General features: G+C 47.5%; 1 protein-coding gene across 6 annotated transcripts in view; it reads right to left on the reverse strand.

The window, feature by feature from the left end:
* The window catches only part of NCAM1 (neural cell adhesion molecule 1), a 310065-nt gene that overhangs the window by 26096 nt on the left and 262865 nt on the right, over window positions 1-21104 (reverse strand). For 3 of the 6 annotated variants that reach the window (XM_057749796.1, XM_057749799.1, XM_057749798.1), the window contains exons 9-13: window positions 16408-16558; window positions 15887-16071; window positions 15442-15538; window positions 14951-15121; window positions 12841-12972 (exon numbers count right to left, since the gene is read on the reverse strand). In XM_057749796.1, the coding sequence (XP_057605779.1) occupies window positions 12841-12972; window positions 14951-15121; window positions 15442-15538; window positions 15887-16071; window positions 16408-16558 (736 nt within the window). Of the gene's footprint in view, window positions 1-11710; window positions 11726-12840; window positions 12973-14950; window positions 15122-15441; window positions 15539-15886; window positions 16072-16407; window positions 16559-20694; window positions 20725-21104 lie in introns of all 6 variants that reach the window. The other 3 variants (XM_057749795.1, XM_057749797.1, XM_057749794.1) reach the window with 2 other exon arrangements.

Genomic DNA, 21104 nt, shown 5'->3' on the forward strand with positions numbered 1-21104 from the left:
GGAAGGTGCATGGAACACCCAGCAGATGTTAAACACACCCTAGGCAGTTTGGGGGGAGGGAGGAGGGTAGTGACCGCTGGATTTACTCATTTGTGGGTGTACAACCAACCCCCTGTTCACTTACACCCTCTTCATTAAGCTTAACTCACCTGAAACCCTTACTAACGCCCAGAGGAACCATCCCTAACTAAGCTTCATTTCTCTCCCCTGTAAATTGTATTTACTTTGGCCTCAGAATTCCCCTCAATTTTATTATCAAATGTCATTTCCTAATGCTTGCTGCTCATCTGAGTACCAGTCCTCTACCTGCCCCCTTGCAAACGGCAGGGGAGGGGTGGTTTGATGAGGGGGCGACCATGCTTTGAAGTTCCACAGGCTCTGGGTGATTTTTTAGTACTGGCCACATTTTCTACTGACAGCCAAGACCACTGCTAAGGTGTGTTTCTAGGGCAGCTGTGGGAAACACCTTCAGACATTTCTAGCCTTGTTTAATACATCTGCAAGAGATCTCTCCTCGGAGGTGTGAATTAGCTTCTACCTCGTGCTCCATTCTGAATCACAGCATTGCACAGAAACGACCAAACTTGGTTTTACAGAAGAAACTAATGGGTTTCAACCCACTATCTGCTCACACTTCAGCTTTCAGGGGAAAGTTTCAGCCTCTAAGCAGTCACCCCACGTCTGAAAAGAGCCTGTCTCCCCCAGGGAAGTAATGAAACCATATTTGTGTGTGTGTGTGTGGGACCTGGAGCTGAGACAATCGTAGGTCCCCAATGTTCTTTCCTCTGCCCTAAGACTCACAGATTAAGATAATTTTTAAAGCTAGGTCCAAGTTTTTAGCATGATAGAGGTTTCCCGCTTTGGGACATCCCTCCTTCATTTCATACGAGGTAAATGATTACACATCTCCCTTTTTGGAAAGGCGGATGCCTCCCATCCAAGACCTCGTCCAGGAGTCTGGGTGTAAATGGGACGAAACGGGGGCACAGTGGCCACGCCCAGAGAGCTGAAGTCCTCGGAAGTGGTCAGTGTGGAGGGCGCGGGGTGGCACGTACAGGGCTCACACAGGTGGGGCGCACGGGACACAGGACAGACCAGGGACAGAGCACATGCGAGACGCGCGGCCGATGGTTTTGTTCGTGTGGATGTCGCCCAATCAGCTCTCTGAGAAGCGAGGTCGCTGGGGGCCCCTCGCATGCACGAGCGCCCTGGGGGGTTACTGGTGTTAGTTTCGCTTTTGTGATCAGTGCAGCCCGTGTGTGTGTCTCAGGTTGTGACGTGAAGGATACATTTTCAGTTAGTCACGCGTGTGACTCCCAGGGCAGGTGTGAATGGGTGCTTTATTTTACTGTGAGCAGAGGCTTCCATTACTCTTCATGGTAAACAAGAAATGTTTTTACAAGGTGGTGACAGTCACAACATTAATTATTTTGTCACTCCCATGTGCTTTATTTAGGCTGTCATTTTATCGCCTTTGCTGCAAGGGTCAATTGTGTGCTTGTAGGTTCCATGGCGATCTCCAGTCATGGTAACTGTCAAGTGACTTTTGCTTTGATTTTTCTTCTCTCCTGCCGGGGGTGGGAGGTGGGTCACTTGAAAAGTGACACCTCAGCCATCAGAGCCAAACTGCTCTAATTCCAAATTCTTAAATCACTCATTTCAGGAAGTCCTCATTCGGCATGAATGTTATGAAACCCTGTCATTGGTTTTGAGCAAATACAACCTTTGGGACTGATATTTTCCTCTCTGTAGCATGTTCAGTGTTACATTTTTCATGGAAATACGACATTTCGAGCAACTGTGGTTTGTCGAACTACTGGATAAAGTTAAACAACAATGCTATAAAGCTCATTGACAACATTGCTTTCTGGGAAATAATGTTTATGAACTATCTGGTAAAAATTTAAGGCTGCAAATTCTGCCATGGCTAAAGTGATTTTACCATAGCCAAATTTCTTGGGGCAAAACATGAAACTGAAGGCTGTCGTGGTATCAAATTGTCATGTAAAGGCTATGAAGGATGGTGAATTCTGGATGTGCATTGAGAATAAGAGGAAATCTCTCAAATGGCTTCAGTGAGGAAATCCGAGACAGGAAGAAATGAGTGGGCCCTAGGTGCCAGGCTGTGGTCCCAGATTTATTTCACTAATCAGAACAAAGAGTTTTACCTTCTGTTCACCAGCGTGGACGACATCGTCAGCACCATGCAAGCCACATGACAAAGTCACATGATACGCACGCACATGATTGGTTGAAAGGAAAGTGGAGGAGATCACATGGAAAATACAAAAAAATTAAAAACTGATGTAAACAATGGGCAGGGAGAAAAATCAACAACAAAATCACAGACTAAATAAAAGGAGAAATTAAATTAAATTAGCAGCATATATAGGAAACATTGGAAGGGCAGTAGAACTGCCCAGAAATAGAAGACTAATAAATCATAAAGAGCATTTGGTTAACAACAGCAAGTAAGCATTAGCTACGGCTGCAACACTGCATATTAATACCACATCAAGGAGCATGGAAACTTGTTCTGAAATGGGGAGGTGTCTCTGTCAGGACCCAGATGCCAAAGTCAATCCAGGAGACTGTTGAAGGAGAAGAAGAAGGCAAGTTATTCTTCACAGCTTCCAGAAATGTCTCGGCATCCTTGGGAAACAAGAGCAATGAAACAGAACATGGTCATGAAAGGAGAGTTCCATGATTTTTAAGGCGTACACTGTGTGCCCTGGAAGAAGAAAATATTACATTACGTTAAGAAGTCATTTCATGTTTCCTTTGGTGCAATGGGGTGTGGGGGCTGAGTGAGGTCTGGAGGATGCAGGCAGAGAAGGCGGCCAGGAATCTCACGTCACTTCCCTATTCACCTACCCACATCATCCTTGGGGCCCTCAGGACATAACCCCAATCAAGACACATATAAAAGAAGAGGCCACTAGTTTGTTCTTTACATCTGTGAGGCTGCTTCTTTTTTGTTAGATTCACTAGGATGTTGTATTGTTCAGATTCCACATATAAGTGACATCATACAGTATTTGTCTTTCTCCTGTCTGACTTATTTCACTTACCATAATGGTTACCAGTGGGGAAGAGGTGCAAACTATTTGGTTTGAAATCAGCTGCAAAGATATATTGCACAACACAGGGAATATAGCCAATATTTTATAATAACTATAAATGGAGTATAGCCTTTAAAACTTGTGAATTACTTTATTGTACACCTGTAACATATAATATTATATAGCAACTATACTTCTATAAAAAATAAAAAAGTAAAGAACCATGAAGTAGTATAATAAAAATTCTAACAAAATAACAACAAAAAAAAAGAGGCCAGTGCAGAAAGGGAATAGGTTTCCTTCTGGAGGTTGAGACCATAGCTCTATAGCTCTGCCAACATTAGACAGCAGAAACTGAACCCCTGGCCCAAAGAGCTAAGAGTCTGACATTAAACACATGCTCGGGCATTTGTGGATACTGTTAATCTCTTTAGACTTGTGGTGAATGGATAAGACACGAATTTGATTTTTACAATGGAAAAAAAAAAACAGTTTTCTTGTTTGGATTTGCCTTTATTCCTTTTTCTCCTATGTTATATTTACGTCTGATTTGTTACTGAATGACTGTTTCATCAAAAGGCCTTTTGGGTCTCCCACCTTAACTTGCACAGGCCAAGGGGTGTTTTGGCTATTACCCGTTGGAGCTAAGAGAGAAGGAGGGCAAAGAAGGCAGGTGAAGATATATTTCTGCCCAAAGCGTACCATTGTTTAAAAAGGATTCAAGAGAAATGCTTCCACCAAGTGGCATAGTCCCTTGCTGCTGTGAGCTGGTAGAGCGTTTGCCTCTCACTGTCTGATGCTGCACAGGGTCTGACACCTGCTAACCAAGGGTGCCTGCGGGGATTATAGACAACTGAGCAGTTTCTTCCTTGATTGTACTTAGGGTACCTTCATTCATTCATAATTACAAATGAATCAATACACACGCACAGAAGCAAAAATAAAAGACATTATTTATATTCAGCTCTATTGACTGACTGATGATCAATGGATTTTTGGATGCTCCCAGCTACTCTGCTGTTAGTTCCACTGCAATTCACACACGCTACATTCTGCCTTACAGTTGAGAAATATGTTCACGCTAAACACGGGCTGCTGCCCAGTTGTGACTGTCTTTCATTCATCCCAGTATCCACGGGGACCTATAATTTGGGTCAGTAGTCAAGTGGTTCAAAATAAAAAAGACTCAAATTTTCTTCTCTTTGCATGTCACTACTAATCATTTTATCTGTGGGCAGAAATACCTGATGTTTAAAAATTAAGCCTGTGTCAGGGGAGAGACATCTAATTCCTCTTTAAGGGAAAAATTTGGATCCAAAGTTGTGTTTTCCTTCCAAAGAAGACCACCCTACAGTGAGACACCTTAAATATGACCTGAGTTGTGCAAATGCATTGCATAGCCTTTTCCTGCTATGCTTGGCACGGCACGCACACTGCACTCAAGCTGCAAAGGACTGGAGCATCACTGTTAGCAGAAGAAAGGGTGCTGTTAGTTTCATTCCTTTTCCAAATGCAAAGAAACCCATCACCTGAATTAAACCCATGCGAGCACAGCTCACTGTCGCCTGCTCTGCTCTGCTGACAAAATGAAACCTCAGAAGCATCAGGAATTAAAATTCACTGCAGCACGCACACGGAGAGAACACCAAGAAAGCAGACCCTCAGCTATGTTCTGCAGAAGAAACAAGAACCATTTCATGCAACACGCAGAAACTCTTTTCTTCTCTGTTCAATTATGTATCAGAAAACCCTGGCCCAGAGAGCAGAGTGGGAGGTGTACTTTGCATTCTTGCTTTCTGTCTTCTGCTCTGACTACCCTTAATGGGATGCATGTCATTTTTCCTGTACACTCAGAAATATTACAAAATCTAAAACTCGCACACAGCTGTGGACACACGCACAGACACACACACACACACACATACACACACACAAATGCTCCAGTTGACTTGTCAGGGAGTTTAAGGCCCAATACACAAGCTCACTTCATTAGAGCATTATAAAGACTAGCTTGGAATGCATTACAGATTGTGATGAAGTGTGACGTTGTCCATGATGGGAAAGATTGTACAGTTTGGCCATCAGGAGATGGATTCCAGAACTTTCATCTGGACTCTCAGCACACAAACTTGAGAGTGCCTGGTTATGCTACTTCGGGCCATAATTTTTCTAGCATGAGGGAGGTGGCCTGAGAGGACAGAAGCCCCTCTCCTTCCCCATCTGTTTGGGGCACACACTTCCTTGCTCTGCAGGAGGCAAAGGAGGGCGTGCTGTCAGGGAGCAGAGGCGGCCTCCTTCCTCACGCTCTCTCTTTCCCAGGGGAAGCTAGCTTCTTTTTTTTCCTTTCCTTGTTATCAGTCTTTTAGGTATTCTATTTTAGCCTCTGTGTGTGTGTGTGTGTGTGTGTGTGTGTGTGTGTGCGCGCGCGCGCGCGCGCACTTTGGAGGAGGAGAGACAACAAAAGCTGGGAAGACATGCTCTCCTTTTGCCTCCTCAGCATTTCTCTAATCCTTTTCTGTTGTTTAACTTGCAGGTAAATTTGGAAAAGTCTCCTGTACACAGAGTTTTCTTCCAGAATCACCCCAGTTCTTTTGGTGACGCTGGGTCTGCTCTCTTGGCTGGGCAGACAGCATGCTTAGGGACCCACACCAGGCGAGCAGCCTCCGTGCATGCGCAACTGTTGCCTTCAACACTCAGGGGAACCGGGCTGGCACTGTGACCCAGGGGTCAGCTCTGCCACAAGCAGCCATCTGGCCCAGGGCAGCTAACCTCTGTACTCACTAGATGGTTCAGTGGTGGTAAGGGCAGGAAGAGGCCAGGTTGCTATGGAAACATGAAGGATGGAAAGGGCATAGAAAGGTGAAAGAGAGAATAGAGATAAATTAAATTGATAAATATATACATATATGTGTGTGTATATATTAAGGCATTATTATAAAGAATAAAGAGATGGTGAACGAGGTATTCTCTTATTTCCTTCTTCCCTGATTTATCAATATGAATGTAGATATTTTCAAGAGATTATCAGCAATTTTGCTGACAAATTACTCTCATGCAGCAAGAAATAACATAATTCTCATTTATTCCTAGTATGAATTTCCGCTACTGCCTGCTGGGCACTGTGTTTTGTGTTTTTCATACTTAATCTTTAATTTTCCTAAAAGCCTACAAGGTAGGTGGAATGTATCCTTCCTTTGGGAGATAAGAAGTCAAGTTCGGGGAGGTGGGCTAACACATTCGACATCATGGAGTTATACACAGAAGTAGTGGAGCTGGGATTTGAACCTGGTTCCCAAACCTGAATTCCCGCTGCTACAGTCCAGTGCCTGGAAAGCAGTGCCTGGGGTGGTAGGCCTGTTTCCAAGTCAAGCAGATGCCACAAAGGGCTCTGAGCTTGGGGCTTGAATCACTCCTGAGGCTACGTCCAAGGTGCAGGGCTTCTGAGGCACCAAGGGGCTACAGCCAGCCGGGCAGCCTCTCCTGCTGCACTGTCTGCTGCCCCGAGCACACGCTGGCAAGACACCCTGGGTCTCACTCAGCAGTTGTCTCGCTTTGCTCTTTCCCCTGGCAGTGCTTTTATAAGTCCAAGCAGTGGGAGGCCTAGGGCTCTCCCTATCCCCAGGGACTCAGGGGAACAAAAGGACAGGGCAGCCAAATGAAAGAAGATGTGAGGTTCAGGCAGGGTGACAAAGCCCGAGGCTGAGCAGGCAACGCCACGGCCGGGTTGCGTGGCACTGCTTCTGGGTGGGCACAGCTGCATGAATGCTCAGTTTGTTGCTATTTGCTGGGGGAGGGGGGCGGCGGTGATTACTTCTGTTTTATAGAGGAGGAAAACAAGGCTCCCTTGTAAAGGGTTAAATAATTTGCGTAAGTGCCTACTGCCAGGCACATCTGCAAGCAGACACTGTTTCTTTTCCCACAAATACTTAGGAGAAACTGTATGCATTTATGGAGAGAGCAAAAGCTACAGGCCTTGCTATCTAATTTCAATGTCTGAATCCAACTGTGCCAATTAAAATGAAGGGTGAAAACACAACACCCCAAACATTTCTTATGACCCTGCAGAACAGACATTTCTCTTGGCAAATTCCTTTGGCTTCTCCAAATAATCAGCCCATGATGAATCCCGAGGACAGGGCTGGGACTGCCATAGCCTCGGGGAGCCTGCCTGCCTGCAGGGTTTTTGGTCCAGTGCAATGCTTTCCACTCGCCTCCTCTTGTGGGGAGAGCTGCCCACCCCATCCTCTCCATGAATCTGAGCGACCCTGTGCCTACTTTTCTTCTCATTTGCTTCTCTAAAACCCGGTGCTGCCCTCCACCAGCAGAGCTGAATTATCACCCACTGTGGCCGGTGGAGAGCAACCTGCAGAGAGATGGATGGAGAAAATGATACTCACTATCTGGGTGAGACAATGGAACAGGGGTGGAGGAGCTAGCCGCAGCCGCTGAGGAAAGAAAAATGAAGGTGAAAAAAAGGGGGGAAAAAGAAGATCACCAAGGCACACAGACACTGAAGGGATAAAAGGAAGAAGCAACCCGGGGCGGGGGGCGGGGGGGGAAGGGGGGTTGTCAGTAGGAGAAGCTGAAGGGAGTTAAAGTGAGAAGAAGAGCCCCATGCGTGAGAACAGGTGGCTGGCGGCCCAGCGGAGAGCAGGGCATCTCTGACTTCAAACCCTGAGCCTGTGTGCCTGCCAAGCCCTGTGGTTCAGGTAGGGGCCAGGCCAGGAACAGCTGCAGAGGCCTCCAACCCTGCCTGAAAACAAACAGCCAGTTCAGCAGGACAGCTGTCTTCACAGGATCAGGTGTCAGGAGGGAAGGGAAGCTGGACCCCGGCTTAAGGTGAACCAGCAGAAAAGAGGGAAATGACTTTGGCTTTGCTGCTACCTGCCTCTTCATGTGCTTACATACAGGCATATACCCTCACAGATGACACATATTTATAGCAAAACCCATGTCTTACTCTGATTTCAAGGTCCCAATGAAACAGAAACAACCGTCCCCCTTAATGTTTGTGACTGGGTGAGGTTGGGATGGTTTGGTAGCTGGATGGTAAGACAGCCACCGCCGCCCTCCAAACCCCCTATGAAATGCGATGCTCTAGCTGCTTGCTATGTGCACAGAGGGCAAAGCAAATTAACAACCAGTGTTACTCTTGCCCTCCGAGAGAGAGGGAATGTTCAAGGGAGCGGGACTAACCACGTAACGCTAACCAACTTTCTGCATGGAGAACCTTTAAAGATGGTGCATCTGAGGTATTCTGGACACCGAATGGATCTTTCATTTTTCATCGGCAAGTATTCAGAAGTTGTCCCATCAACAATCACAAAACACAGTCCCCTTTGAGAGCTAGATGAACACCTGGAAAAACATCACATCTCCAACACTGCCTTGACACCATGGTTCGGTCTTTCTTTTACCTTCCAGGTGAGGGTACCTCATTAAACCATCGGGTACCATGTCACTGGAATCAGAGCAAGATGGGCTACTAACTCATCCTGACTTGACGGCCTGGTTAATTCCAGTAAAAGTGCATCTCTCTCTCTTTTTCCCTTTTATGTGTTTATTTTTTGGCTTGAATTGTTTGCATGATTGTCCGTAACATTCTGGCAAAGGATGGGGTTTTATGTGCTTCAGCCACAATGTATTACAGCGCGTTAGCTTACGCTTGCCGTGTGCCATCTAGGGGGCAAAACGTGAAAACACAAAATCTCAAGATGTCTCTTTTACAAAGTAGAGACTCGCTTGTAATCTTTAAACCCTGAAAGAAATCGTCTATTTCTCTTCATGGTACAGAGGCAAATGACGAGGTACCATTCGGGCAATGAAATTCTGAAGGTGTGTGGTTCAATCATGCAGGAAAGAGTCACAGTAAATTATCATGTCATTTCTTTAGGGTTTTAGCAGCTCTGAGAGGGGAGCAGCCCCTCCCAGGACAAACAGAGGTCGTGAGCTTTCCATACCTAAGAGCTTCTTGACAGCATGCAAACACCTGGCCTAGAAATACATGAAACAGGGACATTTTCCCAGGCTGGAGTTCCAATAGTCAGTTTGGCTTCCTTTGCCTTCACAGAAACAAAGCGACCTCCCAACGGGTAAGCCAGGCTTTCTAATCGGGAAGCAGGGGTCCTTGAGCGATTGCTGGCATTGGCTAGTTTCACTGCTCCTCCCTGTTTTGACATAATCATGCCCCCGTATGTGGAGGCATCTATTCAGGAACTATGAAAGCAACCCTAATATTGAGACATTTCAACGAACTTCAAGTGATGAACGAATGGCTTTCCCCTACGTCTCCCAACCCAGGGCAGGGGCTGGGACGGGGCAGGGGTGGTGGTGGTGGTGGTGCTGGTGTGTGGCAGCACCCACTCTGTCCGGGGTGCTAGCTCCTGCTGACCCTGTACTGTCTCCTCCTCAGCACTAAGGGTGTACCCAAGGCCCACCTCCGATGCCACAGGAGCAGGCTGTGCTCCTGCACCCCAGCATCACAGGAGGGGAACTCACGGTGTGTAGGCAAGATCAGCCAGCTTCAGAAACGAGCACCCCTGGTTCCTGGGCTCGGGGTAAGCCCACACCTACCTGACGGCCGATCTTGTTGAAGTTCAGACAACCGTGTGTCTTTCAAGGAATGGGAGTGAGAGCTCACAGAAGGTCCCTCCTAAAACTTATCCTCACTTCCTAGCAGCAATAACTGGGTTTTGTCCTGGCAGGGGGAAACACTGGCATCTTCCTTCCAACTGTAACCTTTTCTCAGGATGGCTCTAGGCACAACAGGTTACCCTCTGGGTGAGACCCTCACTTCCACAAGTCTAGGAAGGCTATGAGGACACAAGGAAAGACCATAAGACCCAACTTTAGTGAGAGTATAATACTCTCTTACCCTGCCCAAGTTCTTGAAAAAGGCACATTCAGCTCTGAAACTGTGCCATGTTCTCTTTGTCTAAATGAAGTTTGGTTTTTAATTCTTTAAACCATAACTTTATTAGGTGACTGAGAAAACTGACTTTTCAAGCCACTGTATTATTCATGATCAACTAGGAATGGAGAACAGACCCTACCATTTTCCAAAGGACTTCTTGGAATCTTGGTTAATTACCTGTTTTCATACTGGCAGACAACAAACAACACAATCTAGAGGTGTCCTTTTGAAAAAAATTAAACATTGACTTTTAAAACAGCATCTGCTCTAAAAATTCTCACCTTAACAACGGCTGGGCTGGCAATGAATGAAAACTTCTAATGACCTTTCAAGTTCAAGACCCAGTTCTTCCGATTCAGTACTCAAACCCCAGTTCCTGGTTAGACATTCAGAAGGAGGGCTCACCCAGCCTTCCACTCTGTAATGTAACTAAGCCGGCCTTTGTTTACTGATACATCCAGAGGAGTGGTCACCTGAAGGCCAGGTTAAAGATCCAGGAGGAAGATGCCCTGGTACCTCTGAATGCACCGAGGGCAGAGCTGAGCAGCCAGCCCAGGGCAAGCAGCTGTCAGGCCTAGCTGACAACTCCGCCCCCCCACCCGATTCCGACCCCTTCCAGCCCTGGTTCATTCAGGAACCAAGTCTGCTGAGAGAGTGGATTTAGCACTTGCTCAAACTCTCAGAACGCCTACACGGAGCTACGTTGTTTTTGCTGTTGCTGCAATATTTCTAAATAAATTTCAAAAAGATAAGCTTCCCTGGGTGCCTTTCAGGAACTAGGAGCTTTTTATGAAAAGAGTGTGCAGCTAAGACTTCCCTCCACCACTCTGAGCTCAGCCTGGGAAGAAGCTGAGCCTCAGCGGAGCTGAAGCCTGGGGGCATCGATGCAGGCTGACGCCGGACCACAGCTCTGCTCCCGGAGCGGCAGGCCTGATTCCTGTTACCCTTGCTCCCAGGTCCACTATTTACAGCTTACAAGATTAGAGCGCCCTTCCTGGAGAGAATCACCCCCTCTCTACATTCTTGGCAATATAGCTACTAAGTAGCTGGTCAATTTCCCCAAACGTGGAAATAACCTAGTGCTAAAGAACAGAGTTCACCAGACCTGGGGGGTTAACTCCCCTGCAGGATGTACCTGTGATGCGCCCCCAAGTTCATGCTGCTGTTTACAACGGCAGCTGCTGCTGCACGGGGTTCCCCTGCCCATCCTCTGAGAGCCTTCCAGCTACCACCCTGCCAGAAGTCTAGAAAACGGAGGAGCAGTGAGCTCAGTTCTTTTACTTCCTAAAAGCAAATGTGAAAATCCTTCCGGGTTCTTGTGCCCACGAAGGGATTCTGAATCGAGGCCTGGCGAGGCTGTGGCCACTTTTCTGGCACCCCAGCTAGAAGTGAGACAGTGCTATAGCCTGTTAATCAGAGACCCTCTGCACACCTCCACCATGGTTGGCTTGGCAAAATGCTGCCACAGGGTGATTGCCACACACAGAAATTAATAAACACAATTGCAAAAGACACAAAAATTGCATGCTCTAAAACAGGACGGGTGTTAGCCTCTTGGAGGAACCTACGGACATTAACAAGGGACAACTAGACTAAGGTCAGTGTGGTTAGGGCCCGGACAGTGTCATCTACTTCAGCCTCTAGGGGACAAAAGGGACCATAACTAAATTAAAAACTAGAACTAGCAGATGTTAACGCTAGAGAAACAGGTAATGAGGTATGAAGAGGCACTTACGTGGAAGAGGGCTATCTGCTTATCCCATGGATGGAACACAGACGAAAAGAAAAGACAAGAGACAGACCCAAGAAAAAAAAATAAGATGTAAAAGAAATGAATAGGATCCGCAGAACACATGGAGCTGGAAACTCAAATTATCAAATTACTTCAAATCCAGAAAGAAGCAATTCCTGTAGGAGGAAGATGAGACAGGCTTTCTACTTCTGGGAAGAGGTAAGGGGATAAGTTCTTAGGCCCCTGGCTTCAGAGAAAAGAAAGCAAAGGATTTCCCAGTGTGATTTTTAATCCCAGGAGTCAGAGAGGGCGCAGGGAACTCTGTGACCACTGGTGAATCTGTGCCACATCAGCTTCTTCACCTGGATGGCCTCAGCATCCTCCCAGGGCAGGAGCTCCGGTCTTTGCAGGGATAGGACTAGACCAGGGCTCACCCAGAGCCTGGCTACATGTGGGGAGGGAGGGAAAAGTATGGCAGGCCTGGTTTAAGGAAACAGGGCGTGATGGAGACAAACAGAGCTGCAACCCTGAATGGGATCAAGAAGAAGTGACTCCTGGAAGAGGCCGCGGCTGGGGAGACCTCGACTGTGCTCCTGGTGTGAGAAAGGAGGGGGGCAGGAACGTCAGAGGTCATTTTTTTCCCCTTTGCCTTGCTGGGGTGTTACTCCTGCTCATATATGCTACAGCAGGCTCCGTTGTCCCATAGCTGAATATCTCTGCTGCATCAAAAATCCCACAACTAATTATGTCAACTGTCACTGCCTTTACTGCCTTCCTTCAAGTCACCGGGTGCTTAGGACCCTGGTGAAAAAAAGCACATGTTCCAAATCCCTCCCTACCACGCTGCTGGGATCCTCCCTGCTGCCTGTAATAACGTGTGTTGGTAGTTTTCCTCCCTGGGTGTTATTCTAAGAAGCCAGACCAGCTATTCTGAGGGTGTAACCCAACCCTTTGAGAAAGTGAGGACAAAAGGACTCGGTGTCAGCCACCACGGAGGGCCAGAGAACTAGCAGGTGGGACCACCATGAGCAGAGGGATCTGAAAGACAAGAAGCTGTCATCTGAACAATGGACGGGCCGCTCAGGGTCCCCCCTCCCCCGAGGGGAAGAGGCTGGGAAGCTGTCTTTACTTACGGACTGGCTGCGTCTTGAACTCGGAGGCCGCGCTGATCTCACCCAGGCCCTTGCCGTTGAGGGCCGCCAGCCGGACCGCATATGTCGTCTCGGGCTTTAGACCCACGATGGTGACGATGCCCTCCATGCTGGCTGTCATGAGAATACGAAAAGGGTCACAAAGGAGGAAAAGCCTGTTGGTGGAATTGTGTAGCTGCTGTGGAACACAGTATGGCAGGTCCTTAAAAACTAAACACAGCATTTTCATGTGATCCAGCAATTCCACTTGTGGATGCATGTGCAAAAACTGAAAGCAGGACTGGAATAGATATTTGTACACTCGGGTTCACAGCAGCACTGTTCACAACAGCCGAAATGTGGAAACAATCCAAGTGTCTGCTGACAGGTGAATGGAGAAACAGAATGTGGTTGATACATGCAACGGAATGTTATCCAGCTTTAAAAAGGAATGACAGGGGCTTCCCTGGTGGCGCAGTGGTAAAGAATCTGCCTGCCAATGCAGGGGACATGGGTTCGAGCCCTGGTCCGGGAAGATCCCACATGCTGTGGAGCAACTAAGCTCATGTGCCACAACTACTGAGCCCATGTGCCACAACTACTGAAGCCTGTGCGCCAAGAGCCTGTGCTCCACAACAAGAGAAGCCACCACAATGAGAAGCCTGTGCACCACAATGAAGAGTAGCCCCCACTCTCTGCAACTAGAGAAAGCCTGTGCGCAGCAACGAAGACCCAACCCAGCCAATAAATAAATAAACAAATAAATAAATAAAATAAAAAAAAAGGAATGCCCTTCTGACACATGTTACATGGATGAACCTTGAGGACATTATGCTAAGTGAAATGAGCCAGACATATAAGGACAAATACTGTATTATTCCACTTACATGAAGTACCTAGACAGTCAACTATATAGAGACTATTAATAGTCAACTATATAGAAAGTGGCATGGTGGCTGCCAGGGGCTGAGGGGAGGAGGGAATGGTGAGTTATTGTTTAATGGGTATTGAGTTTAAGATGATGAAAAAGTTCTGGAGATGGACAGTGGTGATGGTTGCACAACAATGTAAATGTATTTAATGCTACTGAATTGTACACTAAAAAATGGTTAAAAAATAAATTTTATGTTTATGAATATTTTATATTTTACCACAATAAAAAAGTTAACTAGAAAAAAAAAAGTCTGTTGGACATGGGATCAACCTGCCACAAAGTTGGTATGAGGTTTCAGGGGAAGTCAGGGAGGTAAATGATCATCCTCTTCCAGCTCTAACCCTGATTACCCAGGAAGTCCTCCCAACCCTCCCCAAAGCAGGAGTGATGAGAGCTTCCTGGCAGGATGGTTTCTCAGTAAACTGGGTTGGAAGATGTCTCTGAATTGCTATGACACCGTGTCCTAGCCCATTCCCAATTCTACCCTTATTTCCAGGATTAAAAATTTCTACAGAAACTAAACCTACTTCACCGAGTTATTCCAATTAAACCCCAGCGGGAGATTTAGACATAAATATATTTAATCCTCAGGAAAAGATGATCTGAGCTCAGAAATTTCAAATCGCAGTCATCCAAGGGCCATTATTTTCAAATCTTTGGTTTGGAAATACATTGCAGGATTGATTTAAGAGCAGACTTGTCTTGCCGGCTCCGCTTGCTTGGTTAATTACACGGCAGTCCTTGAAGATACCCAAGCAGGACTGGATGGCTGACAGCTGAGAACCCGAAGCACATGAAGCCCAAACGTGCAGAGCAGGGGTGGACGTGGTTCCCTTGGTTGTGCTCTGCACCTAAGCAGGGCTCCTGCCTGGCATGCGGCTGTGCTGGCCCATCCATCCTGGCAGGGGCACGACAACCAGGTTCTGAAGTACCAGGGGCAGAAGGCCAATAACTCTACAGCAGATGTGACCACGCCCTAATTCCGGGGGCCGGTGACGATGCTGTGGCACAGGAACATCCACAGGATGGCAGGTGGTGGCAGGTGGCATCCCCCAGGAGGGGGACGTGGGGGGCACCCTACCCAAATGGGCGGTCAGGGTGCCAGCATCTGGTGAAGACAAGGGGTGAGTGTGTGCCCAGAGTCATCATTCTAAAGTGGACCCCGACTCTCCAACTTACCTTCTCTGGCATCATACCACCTGGAGTGCCACACTTCCTCGCCCATTGCTCTCCACTCAGCCTTGTATTTGAGGATGGGTACTCCACCTGTGGCCTCTGGCTCATCAAACTGCACTTGTGCTGTGCTAGAGTATGGCTCCACCTGGTCGATGGATGGTGAGGACGGGGTGTCTGCGGGGAGGACACATACAGAGACCCCAGTGAGCCCGATTTGGCCCAGCACGTAACTCCTAAACATGAAACACGTCCCTCTCATTTCTCTTAACTCTTGAGAATCGTGTTACCTGTATCCTGTCCTCCTGGCCCACCTCACCATACAATCCCCTCCTAATCCACCCCTTGTCCAGGTCCTCAAGCCCCCACAGCTCCCAGCCGCCTGACCCTCCAGTTGCTGACCCTCACCCCCTATTCCTCCCACTCTCCTGTCATCACAGGAGGTCATGGAAAGGGCCAACGAGGGTGAGGGTGCTGCAGCCGCGAGGGGTGCTCACCTGCTTGGACAAGGATGAATTCCAAAGACTCCTGTCCGATGCGGTTCACTGCGGTACAGTTGTAGTTTCCAAAATCATTTTCAGAGTCCGGGGTCACCTTTGAAAAGAAGGAGCTCTTGAGTTACAGGTGTCGCACGGAATGGCCACAACCTCAGATCCTTATTTACTGAACTAAATGAGTAGAGAATAGAATCAGTAAAGCTCCAGCCCAGCCTAAACCCAGAGACAACAGAAAAGGGGCTCCTGGGAGAGGCACACTCTGCCCCCCAGGCTCCGATCTAGCTCCGGGAGAGAAGAGGGCTGAGGCTCCCTGTCTTGCCTGGCCAGTGGCTCCCCTGCTCAGGACACGCCAGGGAAACAAACGAGAAGACGTTAGCTGCATCCAGGAGCCTGTCCATCCTCAAACTGTGCCCCCTCTACTCTGCCCTCTGCCCCCACGTCTCACCTCCAGATAGCTGGCAGAGGGAGTGTTGTAGATCTTGATGTTGCTGTAGTTGGAGCTTGGCAGCAGCTGACCATCTCGGAACCATGAGATTGTGGCACTGGGGTAGGCAAACACCTCACAAGTGATGTTCACCTGGTTCCCCTCCCAAGTGTACACAGCCACGGGGCCCTGCAGCTTGGGGGCATCTGCAAAGAAGGGCAACGACTCTCAGGAAGACGGCCACGATCGTGGAGCTCCCCTCCCCGACTCTGCCTCCTGGCACCAGGAAGCTGAGAGTGCCTTGAAGCCAAGCTGCTGCCGGGGGACAGCAGAGATCGGGGCCCTTTCCCACGAGCTGCTTGGGGAGACACGCAGACTTGTAAGAAGCCAGAGGTGGTGTGAAGGGGTGCCTTGGGGACACAGCTTTGAAATGGTCTAGGGCCGCCACCATGGGACAGGTCCTGGCGGCTGTTTCCCTCTGTCGTCCCGCCCCTGCCCTGCACAGCCCTCCCTGCCCCGCATCTTCCCCCCGTTTTCCTCACATTGCACTTCGAGGTACATGGACTGGGAGTCCTGGCCGATGGTGTTGCTGGCGGTGCAGATGTACTCCCCAGCGTCTGTGTACTGGATGCTCTTCAGGGTCAGGGACGACACGCGGGCATGGCTGCGCACCACCATGTGCCCGTCCAGGGTCTGCCGGGAGGGGAGGGACAGCGTCAGGGCCCGGGGCTGGGCAGGGCCGGGAGGCCGGGCCATCACTGTCTGCGACTGGTCTCACAGCTCTCTCCTCTCTGTGCCAACGTCTAAGTCTTGCTTTAGGTACCAACACATGGGGAGGCTCCGGAGAGCACCATGGGAACTTGGGTGCAGCCCAAACAGAAACTGGGACTCAGTTTATCCAAGCAGCCCAGCCTATGTGCCAAGATGGGCTTGGGATGGACAATCAAGGCCCTCAAGGTCATTTTGTTTGGCACATCTAAAATGGAAGCCTAAGTCTGGCCAGCAGGCATTGCAGCTGCAGCAGCCCTGCCTCATGAGATTCTGGAAAACCTGCACGCCCGTCCTCTCCTTCCAGCCCCCTGCCCACCTGCCTGTTCCTTGGTGCGTGCACGTGTGATGGGAAACCCGAATGTGCCAAATAAAAGAAACTACAGAAGAAATTCATATTTCTGCAGATGCCTCACTTTCCTGGATGCTTACAAGTAAAATAATTTCATTCCAAAAAGTCTAACAATCTAGAGCTTAGGAGCTATTGAGCCGGAAGTGAAGGGACCTGGGTCCCCTCTTCCAGAACAGTGGTACAGAGAATCCCAGGCAGATTTGGGATCCCGGACATGGCAGTCACCATCTTCTAGCCCTTGACACTAGAATTGTCTTCCTGAGTCTCTGGAATTGCAAGGACTGGTCAAACAGGAATAAGCAAATGAGCCCTGGGCAATGGGTACTGGACTATTTCCAAGGGGTTTCCCCCCTCGACACTCTTAAGTAAAATGGTTGCTGGTCTAGGAAGAGGCTGGGCATGTGGTCTGAGATCAGATCCTCAAGAAAGCTGGTAATCTGGAGGAGTCTAGCTCCTCGTAGGCTGGGCCATACTCTTACGTCCATTGTGTGATATTCCATAAACAGGGACAGGTCAGCGCGCTGCACGTAGAATCCGTCATCACATGAGGTTGGGCCTTTAAAGAACTAAAGAACACTTGCCTTCAGGTTCCTCTGAGCTGCTGGTTTGGAAGCCCAAAACCCAGCACTGAATTATCATAAGGCAGCCAGTTCAGGGAGCTCAAAAGCAAGACACCATTGGCCTTGACAAAAGCCTCAGATCTACCACAAAAAGTCCCATCACTGGGAGAGCTAATCTATTTCAGTCATTAAGTCCCATCACATTCATAGGCGGAAGTCAGAATACAATGGCCAGCAAGGAGACAGAAAAGCCAGGCAAAACCATCATCACTGACTGCAGCGATGGCCACGCCTCTCTGACAGGGATGCCCAGGTGCCTTGGCTCTCGGCCCCCATGAGGCCTGGAAAGCTGTGAGGCTGATGGGTTAAGAAGTTGCACCCCAGGGGATGCTGCACATGAATAGGAGCTGACTCAGGCAGGGGTAGAGTGCTTGTCTCGAAAATCTAGAGACAGGCAGTTGGTTGAAGATACTGGGTCCTGGGACCCCTTTTCTTGTGGGCTGACAGGGTTGTGCCGGTCCATCCCAGTGGTGATTTTCATGCACCAAAAAAAAATCTTGACCCATCACCTAAACTCGTTGCATCAGGAGTATGAAGTCATCCCTGCAAATATCTCTGAGGGCTGACCTGACCTGCTTGTCATTCCTGTATTCCCAAAAGACAGCAGGATGTAGGCAGAGGAGATTCACGGTTCACCCAGCCTTTCCGGTTATCTTAGTGAGATCACAGGTTCAGCCAATAGTGATGCCGGCCAGTGGCTGAACTATAATTTTTTTGTCACACACCCAGGATTTGTCCTGGGGTTGCCACCACAAACACAGAAAACGGACCAGAATCTTGCGGAAGTCAAGAGAACATTTCTGTAAGAAGGATACTGCAGCAAAAGATTCAAAGAAAGTTGTATAGGTAAGAGAAGGATATTAACAAGTGACCACAAAGCGGGACACGAGCAGTTTTCACTCCGAATGATCTAGAAAATGGTCACAGAGAAGCTCAGGGTATGGTTGCATTGTCAGCCCTACTACCCCATGCCCCGGCCTCTTTGTCTAAATTACTCTCTGGAAAATTTTCTAATTTAATGATGTTAGCAGAGCAGTAGGCAGCCTTCCACAGAGACTTTTATTCTGTGGTGGCTGCAGACAAGATTGATGATGGAATTATTTGACAGATGCCCAGTTCTCCCTCCAAGGGGATGCGGACAGACTCCAGTGTGGTTGGACTATCTCCCTTTGAAACGATTTACTCTGGCACCAGGACAAAGTCAGAGAGCGCCACCTCCAAGCCATCCAGACCACACGTCATGCTGATGGTCCAGACTCGTGGAGGAAGCAGATAAACTCTGGGCACGAATGAGAAGATCATTATGGCAAGAAGACCCTGTTTTGCAAAAACGTATGAAGGGCAATTATAATTGCTCTTCTCATCAAAACATTTTTGTCTCTCTTCTCGCAGGGAAAAATCCTAAGGCTTTCCAGAACTTACAGAATAAAACTGGCCATGACCCAAGCCTTCTTTGGAGCTCATCTGGACTCACGGTCTTCATCCCTGACTGAGACAAATAGGAGGGAACGGAACTTCTGAGCCCCAGGGGGAGGAACTCACTTGAAAGTCAATTATGTCCAGAGCGAGATAACTTAAGATAAGGACACTTCTGGAAAATGGAGTGAGGTGTCTGCTTTCCTGGGAGCAAACCAATCACTTCCACTAATAGGAGCAATTCTCTCAACATCTCCTTAATGCTCCCCGATAAATCTCAGCTCCTCCTCTAGCCAGGTCTAAATCTGAGTGACTGGGAAGATGCTCAAGGCCAACTGGAATGCGAGGGATAGTGGCTCAGGGGTGGCTGATAATTAACTCTTCTTTCCTCTCTTCCCCAATTCCAATGAGCCCATGACTTCGGGGCAATAAAACACCCAGTCTGTGACGGCACTCCTGGGCCACAGGAGGGAAGCGTGTCAGCAAGGGTGTGCACCTAACTACAGTCCCTACGACGTGGAGGAAGCAATGATACAAAGAGCTTATGATGAACTAAATTTGAGGATGCCAGGGTGCAGAAACTAGCATCAGTGCCTGAGGACAGGCAGTCAACTTTTAAATATTAAACAGCATTAAACATTTATAGCCATGACCTGAACACATGAGTGATGTGTTCTGAATAATTATCATTTCTGAAAGACTAGGAGGATGGGTTTATCCAGTTAAAATACAGTCTACAGGATTGTCATATTCCACATTTATAGGATTACACAATATCAAAGTTTCATCTGCAGAAAGGCTACTTTTTTAAAAAGTATTTATAGGTTAGATTCTTGAACCTTATCTAAAACACACTGGTTTTTATTTCACTATCTGTTACTTAATCACACAAATCAGGTCAAGAATGACAGGCAGGATCATAAGTAGGGTCTTGGGGGTGTAGCAATTACAGTCTAAAGATTAATATTTAGCTTCAGTTTTCAAACTAAGTCTCCCATTACCCAAACTGAAGCAAGTACTCAAGAGAAATTTCAAAGGCTGAATATGCTATTGACTTAAAAAAAAACACAGAACCATTTGTGACACATCATTCTAATCTCATAAATTTAATGCTCTATAAAAGTAATATAGATATGTTTAGCAATTTGGGAAAACCAACGAGAGATGTCATTTGCATTGCTTCAAGATGGAACGTGATGTGGTAATTTACCAAGACCAATCAGGATAAAATAAGCGAGCAACAAGATGAGTTGAGCTGGAAAGGTAAGGGCTGAGTGGCTTTTTTGATCACTAACTCTGTGACTTTATGATCCAAAGTCACATCAACCAGGTGAGAGTCAAAACATTTTATTGTTTCAAAATGCCTGGCCTGGGAATTGGGGCCATTTACTTCTCGAAGTATAATTACCTGGATGTGATTTTATCAGTACCAGCAAGAGAATAAGATCCAGTTTTAGCAAATAATAAGGATTTGCTCATCCACTCCCAACACAGCTTGCTCGCTCATCCTAAAACGACACTATTGCTAAGTACCATCTACCACTATGGACCTATTCTTTAATCTAACTAAATTACAAATTAGTTTTAGCATGTCTGGTTATTAAACTGTAATGGTGAGTTAAACTGTAATGCTTTCGAAACTAAAGACTGGCTAGTGGTCAGGTAAGCTATACCTCTTGCTTCTCTGGTCGAGTCCACGAAGCCTGGAGAGAACAAGATATAAAACACAACAAGAAAGCAGTAAAATTTTACAACATGTTGCTTTAGAGAACTGATGTATCACACTGCATTCCGTGCACATGCAGCTTCTTTTTAATTCAGAACTTTTTCCAAGGCCCACTTTCAATGGTGTGTTTATTACCCAGTTTAATTTAGGATTTAGCATATGTTCAGCTTTTCTCCCCCCTTATGCACATTAAGAGGTATAATTCAAAGCTAAAGCCCTTCCTAATCTTTGGAAGACATACATATGGATACCAGAGGACATATTAGGCTGTTCCTGTTCCAAAACTTCTTGAATATTCCTCGTAATATTAGGGGACACTACTAGTTCTAACCACTCAATCTAGAGATACTTATACAG

This window comes from Hippopotamus amphibius, chromosome 9 (genome assembly GCF_030028045.1).
Source record: "Hippopotamus amphibius kiboko isolate mHipAmp2 chromosome 9, mHipAmp2.hap2, whole genome shotgun sequence".
In the NCBI taxonomy this organism is placed as follows: domain Eukaryota; kingdom Metazoa; phylum Chordata; class Mammalia; order Artiodactyla; family Hippopotamidae; genus Hippopotamus; species Hippopotamus amphibius.